Source organism: Vicugna pacos, chromosome 17 (genome assembly GCF_048564905.1).
Source record: "Vicugna pacos chromosome 17, VicPac4, whole genome shotgun sequence".
NCBI lineage: Eukaryota > Metazoa > Chordata > Mammalia > Artiodactyla > Camelidae > Vicugna > Vicugna pacos.
In genome coordinates, this window is record NC_133003.1 from 11,143,623 (window position 1) to 11,170,061 (window position 26,439).

Here is a 26,439-nt window from a genome sequence, read left to right on the forward strand (position 1 = left end):
TTTCTTTAAAGAGCACTAGTTTTGTTACGGTGGGCAGATGATGTAGCTGGGAATCAGTTTGATCTTTATAAGTTAATTGGGAGGGGCAGGGTCTAGAGGAGCCTGACTTTAGAGATAGTTTAGTACTATTTCTGTACAACAGCCTTTCTGGGGTCTCTTCTGAATGCCTTGGGTGCTTCCTAAGGTTTCTGCCGTCTGCCTCGTCAGAGCAGCCAACGTGAGCTTGGGGAACTGCTGTTTACCCACTCGCTTGCAGCAGTAGTTCTCTCCAGTCCTCAGGGAACTGTGCCTTTCACATGCACAGATGAGCACTCAACTAGCCTCATGGGAGGCTATGGGATCCCCATGCAGATTTCTATAGCTCTTTTTCTGTGCATCTTTCTTTTCTCCAGGGTTCTGCCCTGCAAATTTTAGCCACTTCAGCTTTCAGAAACTCCAATCTCAGTTTCTACTTCAACTCAGTGAGACTGCCTTGCTCTGGTTGGGTTTCTCTCCCTCTTCGTGGTTCAGAAAATGTATCCAGGTCAAAACATGCTGATCATACTGCTCAACTGACTTGTTTGTTTCAAGAATCACAGTCCTGCTTTGTCTGATGTCCACTACACATAAAATAGTTGTCTTACATATTTTCTCCATTTTTTGCAAGAGGGTTAATCCTGTACCAGTTATTGCATCATGGCAAGAGGCAGAATTCTCAGCATGGAATATTTTTCAAGTTACATTTTGTGGATTTCTGTTGTTTTGCTATTGAGAGATACTCAATTATTTTGGTATACTGACTTGTATCTAGCAATCCTATATATTGCCTTAATTACAATAATTTATAAATTCTTGTAGTTTTCTGCATGGATAATTATACCATCTGTTAATAATGGCAGTTTTGTTCCTTTTCTTAACAATCTTCATACTTTCTATTTCCTGTTTTTTTTTCCCTTCTGTTCTGACCAGGACATCTAAAACAATCCAGAGTAGAAATATTACCAGTAGGCATCTTTGTGCTCCCTCTCTTCAAAGGAATGCTTAGACAACAACATATACAACAAAGTATTCAGGTCGGGAGCAGTGGTAAAAGGAGTTTAAGTGTTCTACTATCCTTAAATTTTGGAAGAATATAAACATACGAAATAGGTTTAGACTTTGATAAGTTAATGATGCATGTTACAACCCCAAGATAATTGCTAAAATATCAGAAATAAAAAGCTTAATATCCAAATTTTAAAGAGAAAATTAAATATAGCCAGATCTCAGACCTACTTATTTTCTTCTTATATTCATTTTTCCCCCCAAATCATACAAATTGAATCCTTATGTATGTGGTTTTAGCTCATATGTATACTTTTGGGGGGAGGGTTATCCTGCTACTGTGTTACTTAATGAACACTGAATATGAGAATGAAAGTCATTCATAAAAAATACTTATTACACAAAGAATATACTTACGCTACAGTAATACAAGCTTCTCTAACCACCTGGGATCTAAGGTCCTTAGCTGAAAGTTTAAGTGCTCCATCCAACAAGCGTAAATGTTGGAAAAAGCAGTCATATTGTGCAGCTCCAGCAACAAGCAATGATCGAATTTTCTTAAGCTGAAATAAAGACAATTTTCATTATTGACATTAAAAAGCGGAAGTGCAAAAAACCTACCTAAACTTCATCATTTGAACAAAATTTTTTAAAATGTCATTATATTTATATAACTATATTTAGACATGTTAACAACATTAAATGTATTTTACAAATAAACATGAAACAAAAACACTTTCTGAAAAGAACATTATAGGTTTAATTATATGCATAATAGACATGTAATCTATGAGTAGATATGAAAATTTTGACGTTTTAAGGGAGTTTTTAAAAAAATTCTGACAAAATACACATTAAAATAAAATTTACCATCTTAACCATTTTAAAGTATACAATTCAGTGGCATTAAGTATATTCAAAATGTTGTGCAACTATTACCAGTATCTGCTAAGGAGCCTATTTTTAAAGGGCCAAATTTGGAAATTATATTCATCCATTAGCAAAAGTACAAAAAAAAAAATCACTGTCATCATCATCTCCAGTATTTTAATATCATCACACCTGCTTTACGAAACAAATAGTTTTCTCTGTATTTCTAAACTTTTAAGTATAGGATTGCCAAATGCTTTCCATGTAAGTATCACACATACTGAATATAATCAATCAAGATATTCACAGGTACACATGTGTGCTCACACATACTCAGAAGCTAAAAGTTTATCTATCATACCTGTTATTATGTATAATTTCATATTAAATTATGAGATTTTCTAAATTTTTAAGGATATCTTTAAAGTTAAAAAAGAGAAAACAGAAATTAAATATTATGGCTATTAGAAAAATACTGGGAAGAATAGTTATATAATCTTAGGATGTACAAGGAAAACTATCATAAGCAGAAGAGAAATTAGAAGGCATCTAAATTAGATTAACTAAAAACAAAACAAAAATCATAATATGGCAAAAAAATAGGAAAAAAGTATCTGCAATATATAAGTACAATACACAAAGAGTGACAATAAGATAAGAAAAAGGTAAACGATCAAATATTAAATTGGGCAAATTAAATATAAGAAAATGTGTTCAATCTTACTAGTGATAAGCAAATACAAATTACAGCAGACACACGTCATTTTTCTCCATTAGACTGGCAAAATTTAGAAAGACTCAAGAGTATCCAGTACCAGAAAGAAAACAGATGCTCTTTACCGTAAGATCATGAATGACTAACACCCTTGTTTAAAATATTTTGGCAACATCTACTAAAACAAAATTGTATCTACTCTTTACCCATCAGCCCCACTTTAAAAAATGTAACCTAGAAAAACAAAAACACCATTGTTATAAATGTGTGCAAGGATGTTTTTTGAAACATTGTAGCAAAAAACCCCATAAAAACAAGTCCATCAAATGGGAAACGGTTTAACAAAGTTCATAATACCTTTAACTAAAGAATGTATGTACATACTGATCTGCATTCAAATATCTGAGCAACTATTATATACCTGACACCTATACAAAGTGCACTGAATGGCAAGATTTGCTAAGTGTGAAAAAACAAGTTATTAAGTAATGCATCTAGTGTGATCTCATTTGTTTTTATAAAAGGAGTGGGTTGAGGGAAAACCTGTGTTTATCTTGTCATACATGTTTGAATACATATACATCTAAAGGGATATGCTTTACAATGAAAACCTTTGTTTCCTCTATAGGGAGTAAACATAATAGCTTTTCTTTATAATCTTCTACATTGTTTCACTTATTGTAATGGGACTTTGTCACTTTTCTCATTAAAAAATTAGAAGACTATATTTCCAAAAGGGTTGTTTCAAAGTAAACCAAGAACTCTCAAGTACAAAGTTTGTGTTAAATGTTGACTACCTTTAACTTGTCATGTTTCTGCAGAGATCACCTGTGACAGAGGCCTTTCTACAGCAGACTGATCTTGGAATTGAAGAAAGAACAGTGAAGCATATTTAACAAATTTGGAGCAACATATTTTCTGATGAAATATTTTAAGATCTTAAAATATGCAGACTTTCTATCAAAGAAAAGCTGGAAAATGATCTTTTGTCCACAGTCATAAAGGCCAATTTAGTCAAAGGGTCATTTTTGATTTCTTAATCAAAATGGGGATTGGGAGCTCTCAGAGAAGAGTCTTCAAATGGAACCCCTTCTCTGGCTTCCTGAGGATACTCAAGTACTCATTTTGTACCTCAGATGTGAATCTGACAAATTCACAAAATTTAAAATATACAACCCTTTGTCAATGCAAATGTCTGAAAATTTATCAAATATTTTCTCAAGGAATTTAGGCTAAATAAAATATTCTTAACACAAGAAAACCAGACTCCCTCCCCCTCTTTTAAAGCATGAGTGAAAAATATTTTTCACACTCAGATGTGATATAAAGGAAAAAATACAGGCAAATGGACATATTCTTGTGAATTTATGTCAATACTATGAAAACATAGCCTGCAGGCAAAGTGGACTGCTTTAGTGGGAAACCTTGTAAGAACTGATGGTGGGAGCTGATGAACAACCGTATGACCCAACAGAACGCCACGGCCCTGAGGCACCGTCAGTGAGGCTCATACTTTTCTTCTCAACAAGTAGCACATGTGGAGAGACTAACAAATGGGTGAGATAGGCTCCATCTGATCAGTAAAACAAACAAACAAAAAAATGGACCTTCAGTCAGACAAGGCCTATTATATTACTCAGTGTATTTTCCAGATTCACAGACTTCAATTTTATAAGCGAATACCAGACAACACGACTACTAAATTTCCACGTTTTTGAAAAAGAACACTGAGAAAAAAAAGGAGAGGGATAAGAAAATAAAAAATAAACTTACTGCATTGGCACGCTGATCCCAGTCGTGTTTGTCATCTGACAAAATTTCCCTGATTTTATTTAATGTTTCTTCAAGTTCTCGACTAGAATAGATCTGAAAGATGCAAAATTATAACATTAATATTTCTTGCCATAAGCAAAATCAACGCCCTGATGTTCAAAATAATCTTTCAAGTAACAAAGTTATCCATTCTAGCACCATTTTTAATGGAGAATGGGCATACGTTATAGACATTAGTAAAATAAAATGTTTTGTCTTTCTTATCTGTTACCCATGTGCTATTTCTCCACTCGTGTAACTTCAAATGTACTCTCAAAATGCTTTGTCATTTAAAAACAACATGCAAATACTCTACAAATTAATAAAAATAGGCCTGATTTCCCAAGGTGATTTCAGGTATATACCATATTTATTGCTTTCATATACTTACTATACAATATTGCAAAAGGACATGTTTTAGGTTAGTTCCTCCCCCAACCCTCCTCATGCTAGACTGTAGCCAGGAGAGCTACACGCTTTCTTCTCTCTGAAGACAATCGCTTGGCAAACACCATTATCCTTCCATTCACTAACAAATATTCACATAACAGGAATGTAGTATTCTAGGCATTAAGGATACTATGGTGAGCAAAACTGGCATTTTTCTTTGCCTTATGGAGCTTATTATCTAGTCAAGAAGAGAAAAAAAAAGAAACTAAGTGATATAAAACATGAAATTGCAAACAGACAGTGCCACTAAGAATTACATAGTGCCATGAACGTCTATACATTCATAGGGGGTTTGAACTAGTTAGGAAAGTCAAGATTGAACTGAGAGCTAAAAGATGAGGCAGACATCGTAAGAGAAAATGGAAAGACATCAGCCTTCCTTGAAGCGAACAGCATGTGCAAAGTCTCTGTGGCAGACGAGACTGAAAGAGAGTAAAGAGTGAAGAGAGAACCAGGGAAGAGCCAGTGACCCAGGCTGAAGTCAGTCAGTACACAGTATTTCCCTACATCAGCGTCAAGGTTCAGAGGTGGGCATGCGACCTAAATAGGTTCAGTTAGAGTGAATTTCATAAAGTTTTATGTGATCAACCGGGAAAGAAGCAGAGGGTAGTGAGGGTGTAAGGCTCCAACAGCTGTAGCCATGCTGCTGGCCATGAGGGAAGATAACGCAGGAGAATCAAGAAATGAGACAGAAACGGGGTCCTGGATACCATTTGAATGGTATCAAACAGATACTGTCATCAAAACAGCCCTACTTATATTTTTCACTTCCAACAGCCAGTAAATTCCCACTTTATTTAAAACACAACAAAAACTTCCCCAAAACAAAAGTACAAAGGGGAGTTGGGCATGAAACAAGGTTGAAGAGGTAGGAGGGGGACCAGACTATATTCTGTAGACAACGATTACTGGAGGCCTCTGAGCCTTTCCTGCCTCCCACCCTCTCTTCTCAAATGTTCTTCTGCCATCTTTAAAGAGGAAGGCAGGTCCCTCCTTCACTCCTCATCTTATTATGATGCTTTTCTCTGGAATACAATGCAAGGCTCTCCCTCCCCCAATAAAAAAGAGTCAAATCAAAAATTTACTTCAGTAAGGGGGTACATAGTTTTTAAACATTTTTCAGAGGGTATACAAGCAAAAGAAGTTTGACTAGCAGTAAGTTGGGAATTGGTTGCAATAAAATAATGCCTAGGTTTCTGACTTTTGTAACTGATTAATAGTTTCCACCCAGAAAACACTGGAAGAGTAGGTTTATAAGGCGAAGATCATGAGACCAATTTTGGGCAGGCTGAATTTCAGATGCCTCTGAGACATCTAAAAGGAGATGTTAAACAAACAATCCGTGAATAAATTATTTTTACACTCAAGAGAAATTTGGCTTAGAGATAAAAATCTGTACATTATCTATGTAGAGTTAGGGACTGAAGCCGTGGGTTTGAAGGAAGTGACTTAGTATAAGAAAGTAGAGAGAGAGAAGAGAGGTCCAGAACTAACCCTTAAGAAATCCCAATATTCAACAATCAAGGAGAGAAGGATGTGTCTATAAAGAAGACAGAGATGAAGTGGACCAAAAGGTAAATAAAAAAAACAAAAAAAAAAAGAGAGGGAGAAAGAAAGAAAGAAACCTTAAAAAAAGTTGACACTGCAATGTAATATGATTCAACTATATGGATTCAATTTTATTTCAGCTCATTGTATGGTAATAATAAGTTAAGTATTTTATTTATGTAGTCAATTAAGGAAAAAACAATTGGAAAAAGGGACAAAAATAAATAATTATTATGAACAAGCACACAGGCAACACTCATGCCACCTTACCGGTATCCTTACCTGAACAGAAGGGACATCTGTAAAGGCTTTTATAAAATCATCTTCATCAACTGCTCCCGCGCCTCCTTCCTTAGACGCGCCTGCTAATTAAAAGGAAATTTATTTTTTTTTAAAGTTTACTTTTAAGCATTTTAGAACCAAGAACAACATGAAAAATACTAAATCTTGATATCAACAAAGGCTTAATTTTGAGTGGCATTCCATTTTGTAAGAAGGTATTTAAAAATCTCCAACTTTTCAGAAAAGTCAAGGGACTTAGCAGTAGCTGATTAACTCTGCAAGGAATGAGAGGAGGCTGGTAGTATAATCCAGACTGTAAGAACAGAGCCCCCCATCACTCATTCATAGCAACAGCAAGGATACACGAAATACAGGGAAAAGGATAAACATTTAAAAAGCTGAACAGCCATTTTAAGTGACACTAAATGTCAATAAATGATGGCAAATAAGCGAGGCAGAGGATCTCCAAGTGCTGCAGTAGCCAGGAAAGCAAATGTGAAAGAAATGAGGGTCTCGAAATTAAATTTAAATATGCAAACAAATCTTTTATTGCACATACACAATAAAAAAAATAAACTTAACAGGCAGCAGTTGTGTAAGAGCCAATAAGTAAGCTATTGTCTTTTAGCTCCAAATCCACTCTTACATTCTGTGATGCTGGGCCAGCTTGAGCAAACCCTTTTCCTGCTGATTCTAATGGTTTTCTGTAAAACTGTACCAATGGGAGGCACTGAAGAGACTGGAAACTGAAGGCGGAAAGGATCTGCTCCTTCCTAATTGCTTCCTGTTCTTGTCAGTAAAACCCTAGCAATCTGGCAGGACACTCACTTCAGCAGCAGTCCTAGCCTGCAGTCGTTCTAACATTCACGGAGCCTGCTCACTGTACTGCCGGAGGCACCAGATAGCTAGTGCCCGCTCCTCAGAGACCTGGCTCACAGCTCTGCAGGGCCGCGCCTCTAAGCCTCGCCTCTACATTTCAATAATTTTAACCTCATTTTGTTCTTCCAGTTTTAGGATAGGAGCTGTTTACTGTAATTGCTACCTCCACAATACTGTAGTGTTGTTCTCTTCTTGTGTTCTTAATTCATCAAATACCTATCACATAAATTATATTAAATTCTCTCCATAAAAATAACTGTTTTGGATTCTGTCTTCTGATTGAACCCTGGCCGATAACTCTACTTATTTATTTCTTCATGGTAAAAACTCAACAAATAAAATGGTTTTCAACTACATAAGATGCACATTCCAATGGATAATTAATTTAAATATCTCTCCAATTAAAAAACTGAATAGAAAATCTCTCTCCAAGTTTATTATCTACCAAAAGAAATATTATTACTCCAAAATTGGATTTATAAAATTAACATGATGCTAATTAAAAAAAACTCAGAATTTCCAAAAGTATGTAAAAAGCTATTTATCTTAAAAAAAAAATCCTGAAGGTCTTTGTATGTGAGTTTTAACGGCAATAAGTGACGGACCATAGAACAGCATAATATATAAAGTTTAAGGCAATATAAAACTGCAAATTAAGAGCAATGACAATTTAATAAACTAAAAGAGGAATGAATGCATGCTTGCTATAGGAAATTCAGTTACAAGAGTAAATAAATTATAGTTATTCCCTAGATATTAAAAAAATCCAATAAAATAACAAAACTTTCAATCTCATGTCCATAATCAGTTCTAATAACTGATTACCTGAAAATAGTTAAAGCAAAGAAACAAAAAGTAAGATACCTAACCATATTATCTTAACATCTTATACTACATTCATTCACAAATCTCTTAACATGGCAGGTTTATTGTTTTTGACAACAGGTCCCCTAATAGGAGAGCATATGCCTATATTTTTACAATTTTTTCCCAATCCTTCACAATTGCCTTTGCCTAGGCCACCGAATAGAAACTTCTTTCACTAAATAGAAATAAGGGACTTGTCCATATCAAGTAGTTCGTAAACATTCAACACAGTTTTCAGGAAAACAACTTTCTTTCCACATTAATGTAGTTTGTTCCTTTACATATAACTTCTTGCAAATTACTTGGTACAATAACAAGAGCACCATTAGGCAAGTGTGATGACAAACAACTGACTCCTGGGAAGTAAGTACACATCTCAACTGGTAGAGGAGACCTGCGCTGATGCACCAGAGCAGGGCCAGGTAACAGCCTTAGTGTGCTGACGAGTGGAAGACAGCAAGTTTGACAGAGGAATGGAGAAGTCAAGGGCAGACCAGTATGAAGAGCTACTACAGTGTATATGCAGTTTACTAAAGTACTAGACATACAACAGAATGCTAACTCCAATATATTAGCCCACCAGCCACAAGACAATTTCAAAAACCTTCAAGGGAAAGTAGAGCATCTGAATAAATCCCAGATAAGGCCAGAAAAATGTGCCAATAACTAACTGTAATGTTTTTATTATGCAGTAAATTCTATCTCATGAGTAAGGCCAAATAAACTAGTGGGCAGGGGAAGTAAGAACTAGACAGCTTTTAAAAGTCCCATGGAAGATGTAGAGATCTGGACGTGGGCATTACCAAATTTGGCAAGAACTTGCAGCATCTGAACAGATGACCCTAATCTACCTCACTCTTACCTTTGAGAGTCACTTTAAGCAGAGCTGCTAACGGGAGCGCTTTGGGTATATGAATAGTATAAAGACAGAGGACATCTGAGCTCCCCATTCTAGCTTTGCTTATATCTTGTATGTATTACTAGTAAACTTTTTTACAATCCTAGTTTGCCCAATGTTTCCCCTCACCTTGGTTTTGACTCTCTGGCCAACAAAAGAAGAAAAGGATATCTACATAGGGAATAATCTGTTGAATGAATAGTTTCATCTCACAATCATCATTCCATTTTCTGATACAGCTTTTAAAAGTTCACTCAAAAATACAATAAAATACTTTTAGCACCAGCAAGGGGAATGAATAACATAGGACAGTCAAAAAGAATAATGGGCCCTAATGTCAAATATTACTGCAAGAAAAGAAGAGCAAGTGTGCAGCCCAAGGAAAGATGTATTTAGATAAATAAAGTTTGAGAACAGGAGCGCAAGTAGGGGTTGGGCTGAAGGGACAAGCAGAACTAGCTTCTAACTCGACTAAAGCTCCTTAGGATGTAACTGGGTTAACAATCACACAAGAAGGTATTAATGGGCTGAAACAGAACAGAAGAGCTTTGCCCAGTTGTCTAACCACTCTAAAATAGAGGTCAGTAATTTTTTTCAGTAGAAGAACGAAATAGTAAATATTTTAGACTCTGCAGGCCATATGACTTCTGCTGCCATTTTTCAACTCTGCCACTGTAGCCTGAAAGTAGTTACAGACAATAAATAATGAACAAGGCTGTATTCCAATGAAGCTTTATTCATGGACATTGAAACTGGAATTTTATATAGGTTTCACATGTTATAAAATACTATTCTTCTTCTGAATATTTTTAATCAATTAAAAATATAAAAACTACCCCTAGCTCATGGGCGAATCAAATACTGTTGGCCAGATCTGGCCTGTGCACCATAGCTTGCTGATCCCCTGCTCTAGAAGTCACCCTAAACTGGTAATCGCTTGGATTGGTAGGTGGAGAGAGAAGGGGGACTAGAGGGTACTGTCATTCAGAAGATATCATGGTTTTGGTGTGCCAGACTGGCTAGTAGGCACTCTCAGAAATTTCCAAATATTACTTTCAGAGGTTCAAGTATAAGAGGAAACTCCATTCTACTTAGTCCTTAACTACTAATAAGGAGAAGTGCTGGATAAAAAGGTGAACGAAGCAAAGGGTAAAGCAGTATTATTTCAGACATAGGAGCAAGGAGAACAAAGTCTTATAGGTGGAGACGGGCAGGTTCTTCACGAAGTGTCTAGCACTGATGAGAAAGATAAATGCTGGAGAAACAACATGCAGGTAAACGCAGGAAACTTGATGAAATTCATACAAAATCCATAATTTTTAAAGAGTTACACTAATGAAAATACTACCAGTGCTTTCAGAGTACTATGAAAAGACAGAGACAGTTTAAAATAAGAACCTGCTGGATCCTCCACTTTCTAAGGGGAGTAGGTTGAAAAAGATATCAGTTGAAAACACAGGACATTTTTATGCAAAAGTTGGAAAGAATTCAGAGGGCAGAGTCCATAGTTCAGGGTGAAACCAAAAACAGAGGAAAACACTGGTTTAGAGAACTAAACCCAAAGAGAGAGTGAAACCTTCATGAAGGAACTTTGGATTTCAAAATTGCAATAAATCAGTGACTACTATGAACTTCTTGTTCCTCCTCTTTTTGAATGGGAGTGTCTATTAGGGTTTTCCTGTCCTGGTACCACCATCATATATTGAGTATATGGGGCACAAATATATGTCTTTTCAGTTCAGAGGCCTCTGGATGGAGAGGAGCCACACCAGAGCAGAGCACCCTCATGTGCATCTGGACCTGATGCAGATCATAAGATCACGGACTTTGAGCCTGATGCTGTAATTAGGATAAGACTTTGGGGAAATGTCCATGAGGGCATTTTGTATGTGGAAGACATGTGAATTATTGTGGTCTGAGTGCAGACTGCAGTAGACTGTTCACAAGGATAGCTATACAATTGCTCTCCTTCTTGACAACTGCTCCTTTTAGAATGTGACTTTGCAGCTCTTCTGATTAGAGACTGGAGTTCCTCACAAACAGGTGGAGAAGAGTAACCGAGAATTCTCCAGTTGAGACAAGAGCTAGGAGAGGCTCCTGACAGATGACTCACCAGTGTCCAGTAGAAATAAATCTTGGAGGAAAGCTTCTAGAATTCCCAATTTGGACGCAAAGGACTTCCACCAATTAAATTCAATCAATGAGCTCAAAATCAAAGTTCGAATATGACTGACCTTTGAACAAAACAGGTTTAAACTGACGGGTCCACTTCAGATGGATATTTTTCAATAAATACTGCAGTACTATACAATCCACAAATGTGGAATCGCAGACAGGGAGGGCTGACTATATGAGTTGAGCATCTGAGAATTCTGGTATCTGTGGAGGGTCCCGGAACCAATTCTCAGGGATGCTGAGGGACAACCGTACACAAGAAGGCACACCACTATGAAATAAGTCATAGGGAACAAATAATGGATTTTAGAACTGTAGATATTAGAACTGTCCAGTTATAGACTACAGAATAGATATGAATATAATGTTTAAAGAAATAATGTGGAGAAAATCATAAAGATGCCAATCAAAAAAAGGCATTAGGAATGAACAGATAAATTTGGGGTGAAAATACATTAACTTGAATAATACAACTGCTAAATTTTTTAAAAAGGGAGAAGTGAGGGTATAGCTCAGTGGTAGAGTGTGTGCTTGGTATGTACAAGGTCCTGGGTTCAATCCCTAGTACCTCCATTTAAACAAACAAACAAACAAACCTAATTTCCACTCACTCCCCAAAATTGAAAAACAAACTCTCGACTGAAAGATTAAACAGAAGAAATACTTAGAGAACTGGACAACACACCTGAGTAAATTACTCAGAATGTGGCAAAGAGAAATAGGGAAATGGAAAGATATAAAGAGATATGAAGGACAGCATGAGAAGGTCTAGCAGATATCTAACTGCAGTGCCCAAAAGATAGAAAAAATGGAAATATTTATAAAGGAATAATGGCTGTGAGCTTTCTGGAGTCATGAAAACCAGCAATCCACAGACTCAGGATGCACAACGTAAGCCAAGCAGGACAAATATCCACACCTAGAACTCTGGGGTGTAACTGCATAACACCAAAAACAGTTAGTCATCAGAGAAAGCAGAGAGCACCCAGAAAGGAACAACAGACTTCTCAGAAGCAACTGTGGGAGCCAGAGAGTATATTCTTATCTTTCAAGTTTTGAGAGAAGAAAAACATTTTCAATTTAAAATTGCATACTTAACAAAACTAATTTTTATGAATACAAGTAGGAAAAAAACCCTTAATGTACTGAAAATTAAGAAAACAAAACTGCCATTATTTAAAGATGGTATGATTGTCTAAATCAGAGGTTGGCAAACTTTTTCTGAAAAGGGCTAGATAACAAATATTTTAGACCTCATGGTCTGTGTTGCAACTATTCAACTCATCACAAATAAGTAAGAGTGGCTGCATTCCAATAAATCTATATTTATAAAACCAGATAGCAGGGACATATTTGGCCTGCTGGCTGAGGTTTGTCAATCCCCTGGTATAGATAGAGAACCCAAGATATAGTAAAATCATTAAATAAGTAAACTTTACCAAGGAACTAGATGTAAAATCAAAACATAAAAATTAATTTCACTTCTATGTATCAGCAACAAAGTTAGAAATCTTAAATTAAAAAAAATCCTATGCTAAGGAAACTTGAGAGCATTATGCTAAGTGAAACAAATCAGACAAAGACAAATACAATATGATTTCACTTATACGTGAAATCTAAAAAACAAAACAAAAAATAAGCACATAAATACAGAGAACAGATTGGTGTTTGCTACAGGGAAGTGGTGAGTGAAATGGGTAAATGAAGTCAAAAGATACAAACTTCCAGTCATAAAGTAAAAAGTCTTGGGGGTATAATATACAGCATGGTGACTACAGTTAATAATACTGTATTGTACATTCTAAAGCTGCTTAGAGAGTCAATCTCCAAAGTTCTCATCACAAGAAAAAAAATCTGTAACTGTATGTGGGGATGGATATTAACTAGACTTATTGTGATGGTCATTCTGCGATATATACAAATACCTATATAATGTTGTATGTCAACTATATACCTCAATTAAAAAAAAAGAAAATGTATTGACTCTACAGATGAATTTGGGGGAGAACTTACATCTCTATCATACTGTTTTCCTATCCAGGAATATAGTATGTCCATTTATTTAATGCTTTTAAAATTTCTTTCAATAAAGTTTTACAATTAAAAAAATACTATGTTGAACAGTAACAAATATTTTGAGGTATCTAGAAATAAACCAAACCAAATAAAAAAGTGAAAAGCTTTGAGGGGAAAAAAGAATAAACTTCAATGAGACATTAAAGAACACTAACTTACAGTAGACATTCTGATTCCCATGGGAAAACGGTAGTCATCCAAATTCAAATGTTCTACTAAATACTCCAAAAATCAGAGATCAAAAAGAAAGCAAATAAAATTGCCCATAGCACATATTTGTGATACGAACAAGAGACAAGTAACACTTCAGATTTCAATATATAGGTTAATGGGGAAATACAAACATCCAAGACCAGCAATGCCAATTACAGTGTCCTCACTGGAGAGAAAAACCAGAGAAATTCATTTGGAAGCAGAGGATCCTGGTAGTGGAGAAGCACAGACATCAAGTAAGATTCTCCCCAGACCAGAGGTGGGGTAGCACTTAGAATGGGGACGTATCCCTTCAAAGCTTGGTGGATAAAGGAAAGGAAGCGAGAGAAGATAAGAGTTCTGTTGAAACAAGACAGTATCATAGAATCAGAAGTTGAAAGCCCCCTAACATTTAGAAAAGAAGCTACACTTCACTATACCAACAGAAGAGGGCATTCTTGAACTAAGAAACAGTAAGAACTTTTTTCTGGCCCTACAGAACCACTTTTTATTAAAAAATATTCTTAGGACATTTGAGAAAATTTGAATATAGAATGGAAGTGCTTTAAACAAGGTATATAGTTTAAAAGAATAAATTTATAGGAAATAAAAGGGCTTAAAGGACCAAGTCAAATAACACCACAAAGAAATGACAAATCCAGAACACTGGACAATCTTAAGACAACTGACCTTTAAAAAAAAGTCAATGTCATGGCATAAAAATTGATAAGGGGATTGTTTTATATCTAATACTATGGAATTCTCTTGCAGATGATAATGGTATTACGGTTATAATGGGGAACATTATTAAGTCTTGGGATATGCAGATTAAGTATTTATGGCTGAAATGTCCGGGTGTCTACCATTTACTTTCCAACTGTTGAGATTTGAAGAAAAAAAAAAAAAGAGTATGTGTGGGAATATATCTATATGGAGATAGTTAAAACAAATAAGGCAAAATGCCAGCTGTTAAATCCAGGCGATGAATGTTCACTGTATGCCAACTTTGCTTTATGTGCAAAATTATTCATAATAAAAAGTTTGGGAAACCACTCACTAAAAAGCTAGAATAAATATAGATAAACAGATTAGGAAGAAAGAAACTACAGAAACTAACCAATATACATACAATAAGTAGAATCTCAATTCAAAGAAATAAAGAATATTTTATCTAATTGCATTGACATTAACTGGCCATGCATAAAGAAGAAAAGAAATTAAAATGGACACACTGTCACCTTATATAAAAATAAATTCCAGATATAATGAACAAACTAAATGTGAAATAATTTGTTTTAGAATAAATTAGACTATTTGTATAAACTCTTAGGACTGAACATCAGTCCTTGTTCAAGACAGGAAATTTGGAAGTAACAACAACAAAAAAAGAGATATTTTACCTACCACAACAAAAAAATTTTAACTTTAAGTTGGGGGTGAGTAATTAGGTCTATTTATTTATTTTTAGAGGAGATACTGGGGATCGAACCCAGGACCTCATGCATGCTAAGCATGTGCTCTACCATCTGAGCTATACCCTTCCCACTCCCAAAATTTAAAATTTTGATGTAACAATGTCACTGGCAAAGAAAAGACTGAGGAAATATTTGTAACTTCTAAAAAAGAATAAAAGGCCTAATATTTTTAAAATTTTAATAAATTGATGAGAGGGCAAAACAACCCAATTAAAAAATGGGCAAATAGTAACAAACTGTAATTCACAGAAGAGGATACGTTAATTATTATTAATGAATTTAAATATTCTGAATCTCACTAGAATATTAACTTCAGGAGGACAAGGTCTTTGTTTTTGTTCACTGATATTTTGTTCCCAGAGACTATAAAAGTAGCAGCATGCTAAAAGTTTTCAGAAAATATTTGCTAGCTGCTAGCCAGTTGGACAGGTAAATACAAATTGAAAGAAGTACCATTTTTCACTCATCAAAATGAATGTCAGTGTCATGCAAGTTGTTCACAACTTTAATCCATTACAAAGAATGCAGATGTTTATGTACTTACATATTTAGACCCATCAAAATGAAAATAACTAAGAAGGCTGTTATAGTCATGGTACATCAATAATGTGGAACACTATAGCTACTAACAGAATGTGACAGCTCTCATTCTTGATGTTGAAGGACTGAAGGATGTTTTGTGGAAAAAAAGCAAGTTGCAAAGTGTTTTTTGTAGTATGTTTAATGTGGGCAGAAACAAAATCTAGTCTGAATACCCACACAAATGAACATGAAGTAAGATGTGAAAGGATACATATATATAACACCAGTTACCTCAGGGCAATGGGATTAGAGAAGTAAGATATTATGAGAGATTCTTTTTTTCAAACATCTCTCTTGTTCGACTTTTAACAGTGAGCATGCCTTTTTTTACTTTAAAAAATCAAATTCTGCAATTCAATTCATTAGTAAGAAACAGATACACTGGTTCTTTAAAAAAAAAAGTCAAGTTAATGAAAATTAAATTTACAACATGTCCATCATAGAAATAATGCTTCTTACCAATTCAGTAACATAATGTATGTAATAAATGTAAGCCTATAACTGTAAATTATTAAAAAATTCTATTTTATATAAATTAAGTATAACGAGTCTAACTAATGGAAAATACCTCACATATGAGGTCTGTATTAATGATTTTTCACTCTTTTCTGAGGCAAATTTTCAAATCTATTTGCTTACCTATATGAGACTATTAATTTTATAACACCTAAAATCTCAAAAAGTATAGGCAAATGATGTATGGAAAGACCAAAATGCTAACAACCACTTACACTGGCTGGTGGAATAATGAGCATGGGCAGATACTGTAATTTCCTTTTCAAGATTCAAATCTTGAACATTGCACTTGGCTTCCTCGGTGCCTAACACAAAGGCTTGCACTTAGTAGGCTCTACATACAGCTGTAGACGAAGACAATAAATTATATGTGGAGAAACTGGGTCTTCGACATGCCTATTAATTTCAATCAAAATAGTCTGGTTGTTTATATTATTTCTCCCTTTTCCTAAACATTGTGAATGCTTCAAAAAATAAACCATGCACAATGAAATTTCTTTGACTTAAAATTTTTACACAAGAGGTAAAACAAAACTACCACAAAACACAAATATTAGTAGACATAGTAGATAATTAGGCAACTTACTGACATATTTATAACTTTTCTGTTAATTATTCAAATCATATTTACCTAAAAACCACAGTTAAGAGAGAGAGCACCAAGACATCTTATGATAAATGATAGGGGACTCACAGTAATTTAAGACAGGATGGTGACTGGCCAATCCCTGAATTCCAAATGTCAATAACAGTGTTTTGCGATATGGGATAAATACATATCATATGCAGCATTAGTTAGGAGATGACCCAAAGATGATCCAAAATGCCCCTGACAGTAGGCCAAGCACTGGGTTCTCATTTCACCTCTGCTAGTAACTAACCACCTGATCTCAGAAACATCACTTAACTTTCTGAGGCTTAGTCTCTTCATCTGAACTGGGGTCAGATCATCTTTAAGATCCCTTCAGGGCTACAATCTTCTGTGTTTAGTATTGTTCCCTGTCATTAGAGGGAAGAAAAGAGGAAGAAAAAAACCAAAACAAAACACATAAACAGAAAAGTTATTTGGGTTTATGTAAGTTCAAAAATAAGAAATTGAGGTTTAAGAAGTAAAAATTTGGATTTCAAGATTAAACAACGAATTCTGTGAGATTTGTTGTATTAAATACAGACCAATTTTCACGATCTTTATTTGAAAGAAAAAACAACTGTTGTTTGCATGACAGGAAAAAATGGGAATGGTTGACATAATTTGTGGAAAATAAGTATTTGGAAATTCTTAATAAAACCTCAGGGCAGATATAAATAAAATAAAACTAATATAAAATGTCCTAAAGATGTTAGTAAGTACTACTGAATTTGAAAAGGCAGTAATTACCCAATTATAAGAATTGAAAGTTAAAACCATTTCAAAGTAGTCTTTGGCATTAGATGGAACAACAGAGAGAAAATACTCTGTCCACTTGAATGAATGGCCAAGTGGGAGAGAACAACAGAACTCTGAGAATTGATGGTTTGGTTAATGATGTGTCTCAGTGATTACACACACGCTGCAGTGACAAATCACCACCATCAAAATCTGGTACAAATCATAAACAAAAACAATTATATCATCACCTAATTCAATTTTTATTTTTAAAAAGAATAGTAGCCAAAATAATTGGCACAGCAATAGGGACATTATAACTCAGAAAATAAACTTTAAAAAGGCAATTTCAAAAAAGAAAATACTAAAAAGCATGTTTATTTATACTGAAAAAATTACCAGGACAGTTACTTTCAAATATTCTATTTTGCTGGGAATCTTATAAATTGAGGTTTAAAATGACTGATTCATGGATGCTGAGAGTAGTGAACATTCCTGTAGATTATAATCTCAGAGCTTTAGGAGCTAGAAGAATCCTTATTTACCCAGTGAGATTAGTGTGGGTAGCAGTACAGCAAAGTGATTTTTGTGCCCTGTCCACTATTAGATGCATGACCCTGTGCAGGTTGCTTAAATTCTCTGAACTTTAGTTTGCTCATCAGTAAAACTGTAATAATAAAGTACCCAACTCAGGGGTTTAAATGAGAAAACATATGCAAGAACACTCCCCATATTTAAAAAAAGATTATTATTCAAATACTGTGGAGATATAAGTATTTTAAATAATCTGATATATTCAGCAATTGTATTTCAAGCCATTAAGTCAAAAGAAAGGAAAACGGAGGGGATGGTATACCTCAGTGGTAGAGTGCATGCTTAGCATGCAAGAGGTCCTGGGTTCAATTCCCAGTACCTCCAGTTAAATAAATAAATAAAAATAAATAAGTAAGTAAATAAATAAACCTAATTCCCCCACACCCTCCAAAAAAAAAAAAAAAAAAGAAAGAAAGAAAGAAAAAAAGAAAAAGAAAAAATGCCTAAAAACAAACAAAAAGAACAACAAAAAAGGAAAAACATGTTTATCTAAATACCTATTATGAAGTCACAAATATTATTCAGAAAATGGACTATTTAAGGGAATTCAACTTATTCTAATTAGCAAAGCACAAAGGTAACAATTTTGACACACACATAATACAGATTTTTATGATATATATTGGTATGCAGCAACTCATAATCTTTCTAAAAAAATTCTCCTTCGTTTAAAGGCTACACAATTACAATATAAGTAAAATAGGTTGGCACACTGAGCCAAAGAGCAAAGCAAAACTAACACATACTGAAGATTAAACACAGGTCCTAATGGCTTTAATTAACTGGATAGGACACTTTGCTAAAAATAGCATGTGTCTCTTTAATCTTCACATATATCTCTGGGAGAAGTAAATTAAACTCCAAAACTTCAAAGGTAGATTCAATCAGGATTCCAAAGAAGCTCACTTTATTTTTATTTTGGTGATCTTATCTGAAAAGAAACTTAAACTCAGTGTACTGTGATTGGCTTATACCACTATTATATACCTCCGTCTACTGTGTTCTTTTAATTAGGAACTAATCATACCTATCTTTTTATAGTAGTAAATAAAATGCCTGGAATGAATCACCATTATTCTATACAAACCTATGAGAAAGGAAATGTATAGTCTAGAAAACAGAATACTTATAAAGAGAGATAAGACAACCCTCAAGTATTTGAAAGTATAGTGTTAACAAATAACTCATCTTCCCTGCTTAAATTACAAGGCGGTAGATTTTAATGCAATATAAAAAAAGAATTAATTTATCTAGAATTGAAATGGCCTATGTATAACTTTTCTGGAGCATACTATGCCAAATTGAAAGAACACAAGAAATCTCTGCACCTTTTGATTGAGTAAACTTTAAAAATTTATTCCAGGAAAATGATTAGAGTTGTGCTAAAAGATACACAGAAAAGAAAGATGACGCAGTTTAAGACAGCAGAAATCACTGAGAACAGCCTAGATAGTATTTAGCCCTAAACAGTTTTCAATGAATAATTTAAGACAATGAGAAAATAAATCAAAGTAAAATATTAGTAAGAAAAAAGGTATACAAAACTATACAATGAATGGTGCCTGTTCTGTCCTCTTCCTAAGAAAATATTTGTATGTGTAAAAATAACACATTTATTAACTGGAAAAGTAACTGGAACAAAGTACATCATAATTTATCAGTTGATTATGTCTGTATGTAGTGGTATGTCTGTGGTACATCAGTTGATTATGTCGACAGGTGGGTTTTGCTTCAAATTTTAATCTATGAGCACATATTGAATCAGATGTGGAATAATCATCTATCAGGAATATTTTGAAAGAGATTACTATACTTAAATAGTAAGTTGAAGTGTATGACTCCCAATGTCAACTTCTAACTCAAAGATACTACAACTCTGAGAAAACTTTCTACAACCAATTTAAAAATCAGTAAGCCTCTGCCAAGAACAAAAAATCTAATGTTAATTTTCAAAAAAGGACTGACAGCCAAGAATAGCATTAATTTCTGAAGCACTATCAATACCCTCTGGCCAGTAGCTTTTTTCTTAGACAGAAAAATGGGCAGGGCACCTTAATGAGCTGGGGCAAACAAAAGAAACAAACAATCAAAAAATTGCAGAATGAATATGCAATTGCCAAAGAAGAAGGAAGAGGAGGATGAAAAAAGAATGATGGTTTCTCCCTTATTTTTATCAAAAGGGTTGCTGCCAAGATGGATGATAGAATTTGTAGGAGTGATTAATGACCATAATCATGAAAGCTACCTTACAGTCTCACGTCTGGTAGGACTACAAATCAGAGGAGGCATTAAGAAAGTCTTTAAAAACAAATTTGATTTTTTTCAATTTGACTAACATCAGAATTAAGTGACCATTGGTAGGGAAACTACAATCTCAGTTTTCATCAAGAAAAGAAGGTAAACCGTGAAAATCGGAGCTAATTCTAAACCACTGGCTCAAATTCACAAAAATGTTAAATATTATCACCATGCATTTCAAATACTAATCCATTTTTAAGTCAAATAAATTTCATGAAATACTTACAATATAGATTAGAAACCTATAACTCAAAATAAAAGAAAAAATATTCCTCTTGTAGTAAGTGAAGGCAGCCATTTGTTACAAAAACCAAAGAATGACATTTACTTTTTACCAGAGATAAGTAAGAAGGCATAACAGGCATCATGTAATAGGATATAATAACTAACATTTAGATAAGAATGCATTCCCATAACTGCAAAACAAAATTATTAAAATACTAAAGTGTAAGTTACTCAAAATATCCAGAGACATCAGTAAGACATTTCTATTATCAGTATTTTACTTACCTATTTATTTATATGCATGAAAATATATGTATATATTTATATACACATATATAGTGGGTGTATACTTATACCATACTATCTTTCTTGCTAGTTATATGACATACTAAAGATATTTAAAATGAAATATTTGTAATAGTTTTCCTATATTTAGAATAGTATCATATGAGCTACAAATATTGCTTAGTTGTATAGAAAGATCACGAGAACACAACCTACAGAACCTGGTCAAAATACACAGGTTATTTCTCTTTACTTTTTGTTTTTAATAAAAGAACTATAGATAAAAAGAGAAAAAACAAAAATACTGAAGACCATGATTTTCCCACTAGCTAATAAATAAGGAAAATTCTGTTTTCCCAAATTATAACTAATACACAAATTTATCAACAACAACAAAAAAAGGAAACGAGAAAAAGAAACTACTATCTTTTTAGCATTAAATATTTACCCTTTTTTCTTGTAAGATTCATTCTACCAGAAAGACCTGGCAAAACTAGCACCTGAAAAGTACTCATGGCTTTCTAATTAGTATATGAAAAAAATACCCATAAAAACATTTTAAGATAAACAATATGCTAGATATAGTTTTAACATGATCAAAGAATGTACTATGTGCTATATAATTGCATAAAACCTGCTTTTTCCTATTTACAATTATCTGATTCAGAAACCATTTTTGAGGCAATTTTACTTGACCACCACCCATTTCCTATTGTGACAAATTATTCAATACCCAGTATCTTCAATAATTTTTTCAGCATTAGAGTATTTAAGACTCACGCCATAGATAAATGTATAAGAACAATACATAAATCAATATTTAACCTGAATATTAACAGCCAAATTCTGAAACATCCACTCTCTCCTTAAAAAAAAAAACAAAAACAAAAATCCCCCTTAATTATCTCTTTTAAATGGCATCTGAAAAATAAATACTCTTAAGAAAACACAAATTCACATATGTTCTGACAGGAAACATCAATATACAGTATTTTAAACATTTCGAGAAGGCAGCACAGCCTTCTGCGTGCTGCAACAGACTCTTCAGATCTGCAATCCTGCTGCAGTCATGAATAAACATAATCCTCTGAAGTTCTAAGTATGTGTGGTCATATCAAGGGCATGAAGCATGCACATCAGATTTGAAATGGATTTACATTACCTCCAACCTTAGGGCCACCTGCTGAACCAGGCTTCCTTGCACTGTTGACAGGATTTCCGGATGTTTTAGGTGCAGGAACCTTGAAGGCTGAAGCAGCTGATGACGGCCTATTTCCATCCACTGATTCTTCATCATCAAAGCTTTTATCTGTATAAAGCATTAGAAAAATGTATTTTAAGAGAACTAAGCTTTGCTTCATGTTCCATAAGACTCAAAAATCAAATAAAGCTATATATAAAGTCATTACTTTCTAAGATATATAATATCAAATAAAGCTGCTTTGAATAAGCATTTACATATTGGTTAACACTGTATAAAATAACCCACTGCAATTTAAAATCATATTGCAATATTATCATATTTCCTACCTATATATATATATATATATAAGTCAAACATAAAACCAAATACATTGACTCTAAGAATAGTAAAAAGCAATTTTCATTTCTTTGCTACTCATACAAGCATTTTCTGCCAGCTCCTCCCATAGTGCATCTTCCAGCACACCCTGCCTTATTCCTTATACCCAGATTCTGCAACTTACAATCACAGATCCGTTTGCAAATCAGTCGCCTCATTCCTCTGAAAGCTCTTAATTTCCCTCACCCTAGGATGCTCTGAATAGATCACATGGCCAAATACAATAGATTTGATACTAATCAAAGATTCTATCAAAAATAGACAGAAACAACCACAGAACCACCACTGAGGTTTGTGCCGGCATTTTTCTTTCTCCTCCCTGCCCTAGGTGCTGTAACAGCCAATCAGCTACAAGGTGACATCATCTTATGGCAGCTACTGCCAGATGAAAGGTAAAAATTCTCCATGTATTTAAAAAATTCTCTATGTAGCTGCAATTTTTATTCTATATCAAAATTTCAAAGGCATTCAATACTAAAGGTTTATAAACCTAAGTTTATTTTCTCCTATCTAATTCACATGAAAATTTACACAAATAGAAAATAAGATTTTATGCAATATTCATTCTGCTGAGTGCTTATTATTGCATCAGTTAACACACAGAATATCAGTGCTCATTACTGTGCATAATTAACTCTGTCATCTCACAATTTGCTGTTTATTTAGGCCACAGAAACCTAACTGAACAATCTGTTCTCATAAATGATTCTAATACAAAGTTCCTTTCAGAATATTTATGAATAACCACACTAGTATAACCTCCCCGTATAAATGAACCCTTCCACCACCCCCACCCCACCCCACCAAATCACAAGATGTATGAATTTTACTCGTCTGAGAAGATGGTTTTCTCTAGGACCCTGCACAAACCAACTGCAACAAACAAGATGGGCGAGGCAGAGAAGCAGCTTTACCACAGGCTTCAGATCAATATGCCAGAATCTTTTAGTCTGCATTCTTTAGCTATGCAAACACCCAAATCAACTAGAATAAAATCATCCCTACAAAGGACTTCGAGCCCGATTATAAAATATACTTTAAAGAAACTACACCAAACAAGTGTTAAGACTGTTTTAATTACTGGAAAAAAGAATTAAATAGACACCTAAATCTAATATAAACCACATTCTATTTCAGCAAGTGTGTTTCTTAAACAGCACAACTTGTAGGGAAAAAATACGATCTAGTTAAAACATATATGTATATTTTTTAGCATAATGCTATTATTTGGGAGCCAGTCTGGATCAATTAAAACCTGTGCTTTATAGAGACTGCTCTGTTAAAACCACGTTAATACAATTTCAAATAAACTTTTTTTTTTATCACCACCATACTTAGAAAATGTAGCTAAGAGTGACAGAGGATATATACAAATCTACAGAAATAGGTACTACAATACTCAGTATCCAGAAGTTCCCATGGAAACAGTGTTCTGTTCCTACACACACACAAGAATTGAAAAGAGTAAATATCTCTACCACTTAAAAATAATTAACTCTTAAAATTCTCAAATTAGGAAATTAATTTTTAACTTTTTAACAAGACAAGACAGAGAAAACATACCAATTAAAGTATGCAGCTCAATGCATTTTCACAAAATGAATATGCCAGTGTAACCAGTCTCCAGACCCAGATCATTATCAGCATGCTACAAGCAGCCGCACTGACCACCCCCTCAAAGTCACTATTTCCCACCAAACCCAACAAGTCTTAACTTCTAACACCATAGCTGGTTTTGCCCATTTTGAACTTTAAAGGAATCATACAACAGGCACTCTGGTACCTAGCTTCTTTTCATTCAATATAATGTTTGGAAGATTCATTCTCATTGCTTACAGTTCTATTGTGCATGAATGTACCATAAGTTATTAATACCCATTCTACTGTTGATGGACATTTGAGTTGTTGCCAGTCTGATATTATTATAAAATAGTGCTCCTAAGAGGTAAGCAAATAAAGCTGAAGAGTTCTAAGGCTTTTAGCATTACTGTAGAAGTAGTAAACACAGTAATTTATTTTAAGTTGTAATAAGTCAAAGATGCATACTGTAACCTCTAGGATAGTGGTACTCAAAATACGGTATTCAGAATACAGGCCAGCAGCTGAGGATCATCTGGCAATTTGTTAGAAATGCAAATTAACAGGCCCCAACCCAAATCTAGCAGAACAGAAACTCTGGAGATGGGGACCCTGCAATCTGTGTATTAACTAGATCTCCTAGTGTGCTTCTGATGCATGATAAAGTTTAAGACCCACTGCCCTATGGCAGGAATTAGCAAACCTTTTTTATAAAGGCCATATAGTAAATATTTTAGGCTTTGAAAACCATACAAACATGTAGCCTCTCTGTGAAAGTACTCAGCTACAGGATTGTAGTGTCAAAGCAGTGATACATGATATGTAAATAACAGTGGCTATATCTCAAGAATTTTACATACAAAAACAGAAGGATGGCTGAATTTGGCCCGCAAGCCATAATTTGCCAATCCCTGCTCTAAGGGTAACCACTAAAATAAGAGTAAATGTATAAACAAATAGGAGAAAAGTAAGATAAAAAGGATTTGATTAATTGAAAAGAATCAGGAAAAGAGACAAAAAGATAAACCAAGTGAATAAAATAGAAATAAAAGGTAAAGAGGCAAAAATAAAATCAAATATATCAGTAACTACCTTAAAAGTAAATGAACTAAATATACCAAGTAAAGGACCAAGACTGAATTTTTAAAAATAGGTTACTTAAGTGAGGTATAATATACTTTACATACAAGGATCACATAAAAGTTAAAAGAAAATGATAAGAGAGAGACAGACCATGGCAAACAGAAACCAAAAGAAAGCTGTGCATAGCTATACTAATTTCAAACAAAGCAGCTTAGGGGGAGAGGATAGCTCAAGTGGTAGAGTACTTTCTTAGCATCCACAAGGTCCTGGGTTCAATCTCCAGTACCTCCTCTAAAAAACTAAATAAATAAGTAAACCTAATTACCTCCCCCCACAAAAAACCACAACAACAAACAAAGCAGCTTGAAGAAGCGTTACTAGAGATAGAGACTTTTAATAATGATGAAAGGGCCCAATCCAACAAGGGGGGAATCAGAACCCTACATTTTGATATACCTGTAACATAACTTCAAATACATAAAGCAAAAAATGAAGAACTAAAAGGAAAAAGATAAATCTACAAACTCAGAGGAAAAGACATTCTTACCCATCTCCAATGAGGTTATACCTTTTTTGACCATAAGCTAGCTAAAAGAATTCATAAAACTAATTCATCATCACAAGCCCCCAAATTAAAAATATTTTGTAATTTAATTTATATACATAGGTTATAAATATTACAGGCTTAAAATATTTTCTTAATAATTGTAAAATATCAGAACAAATCCTAAATTTCTTCATAGCACCTACCACTTCCTGAAATAATAGATTCTTCTGAGTGAACTGGAAGTGGGCAGGAAGTTTGTCTTGTTTATGCTATAACCCCAACACATAGAACAATCCCAGGATAACTATCATAGCTAATAACCCTTCTTGCTCCCCACCTCTGGCCCCCTAGAGTTTATCATCAACATAATGTCCTGAGTTGAACAAAGTCACATCACATTGCTGCTCAAAATGTTCCTATGACTCCATAATAAAGCCTACTAGGATTCCAAGATCTATGAGATCTTAGACACCACGTAGGTCTCTCCAGCCTCATCTCCTACTTGCTCTCCAACCCAGCCC

At 34.2% G+C, this 26,439-nt stretch overlaps 1 protein-coding gene and 1 non-coding gene across 10 annotated transcripts in view; one reads left to right on the forward strand and one right to left on the reverse strand.

The window, feature by feature from the left end:
- CLASP2 (cytoplasmic linker associated protein 2) overlaps positions 1–26,439 on the reverse strand; it is a 153,420-nt gene that overhangs the window by 81,072 nt on the left and 45,909 nt on the right. For 5 of the 9 annotated variants that reach the window (XM_031686891.2, XM_072940956.1, XM_072940955.1 and 2 more), the window contains 4 exons: positions 22,291–22,437; positions 6,701–6,783; positions 4,382–4,474; positions 1,441–1,586 (listed from right to left, as the gene is read on the reverse strand). In XM_031686891.2, the coding sequence (XP_031542751.1) occupies positions 1,441–1,586; positions 4,382–4,474; positions 6,701–6,783; positions 22,291–22,437 (469 nt within the window). The remainder of the gene's footprint in view (positions 1–1,440; positions 1,587–4,381; positions 4,475–6,700; positions 6,784–22,290; positions 22,438–26,439) is intronic. The other 4 variants (XM_031686892.2, XM_031686884.2, XM_072940961.1 and 1 more) reach the window with 1 other exon arrangement.
- TRNAT-GGU (transfer RNA threonine (anticodon GGU)) lies at positions 12,021–12,092 on the forward strand. The gene has a single exon. It is a non-coding gene; the product is annotated as a tRNA-Thr (tRNA).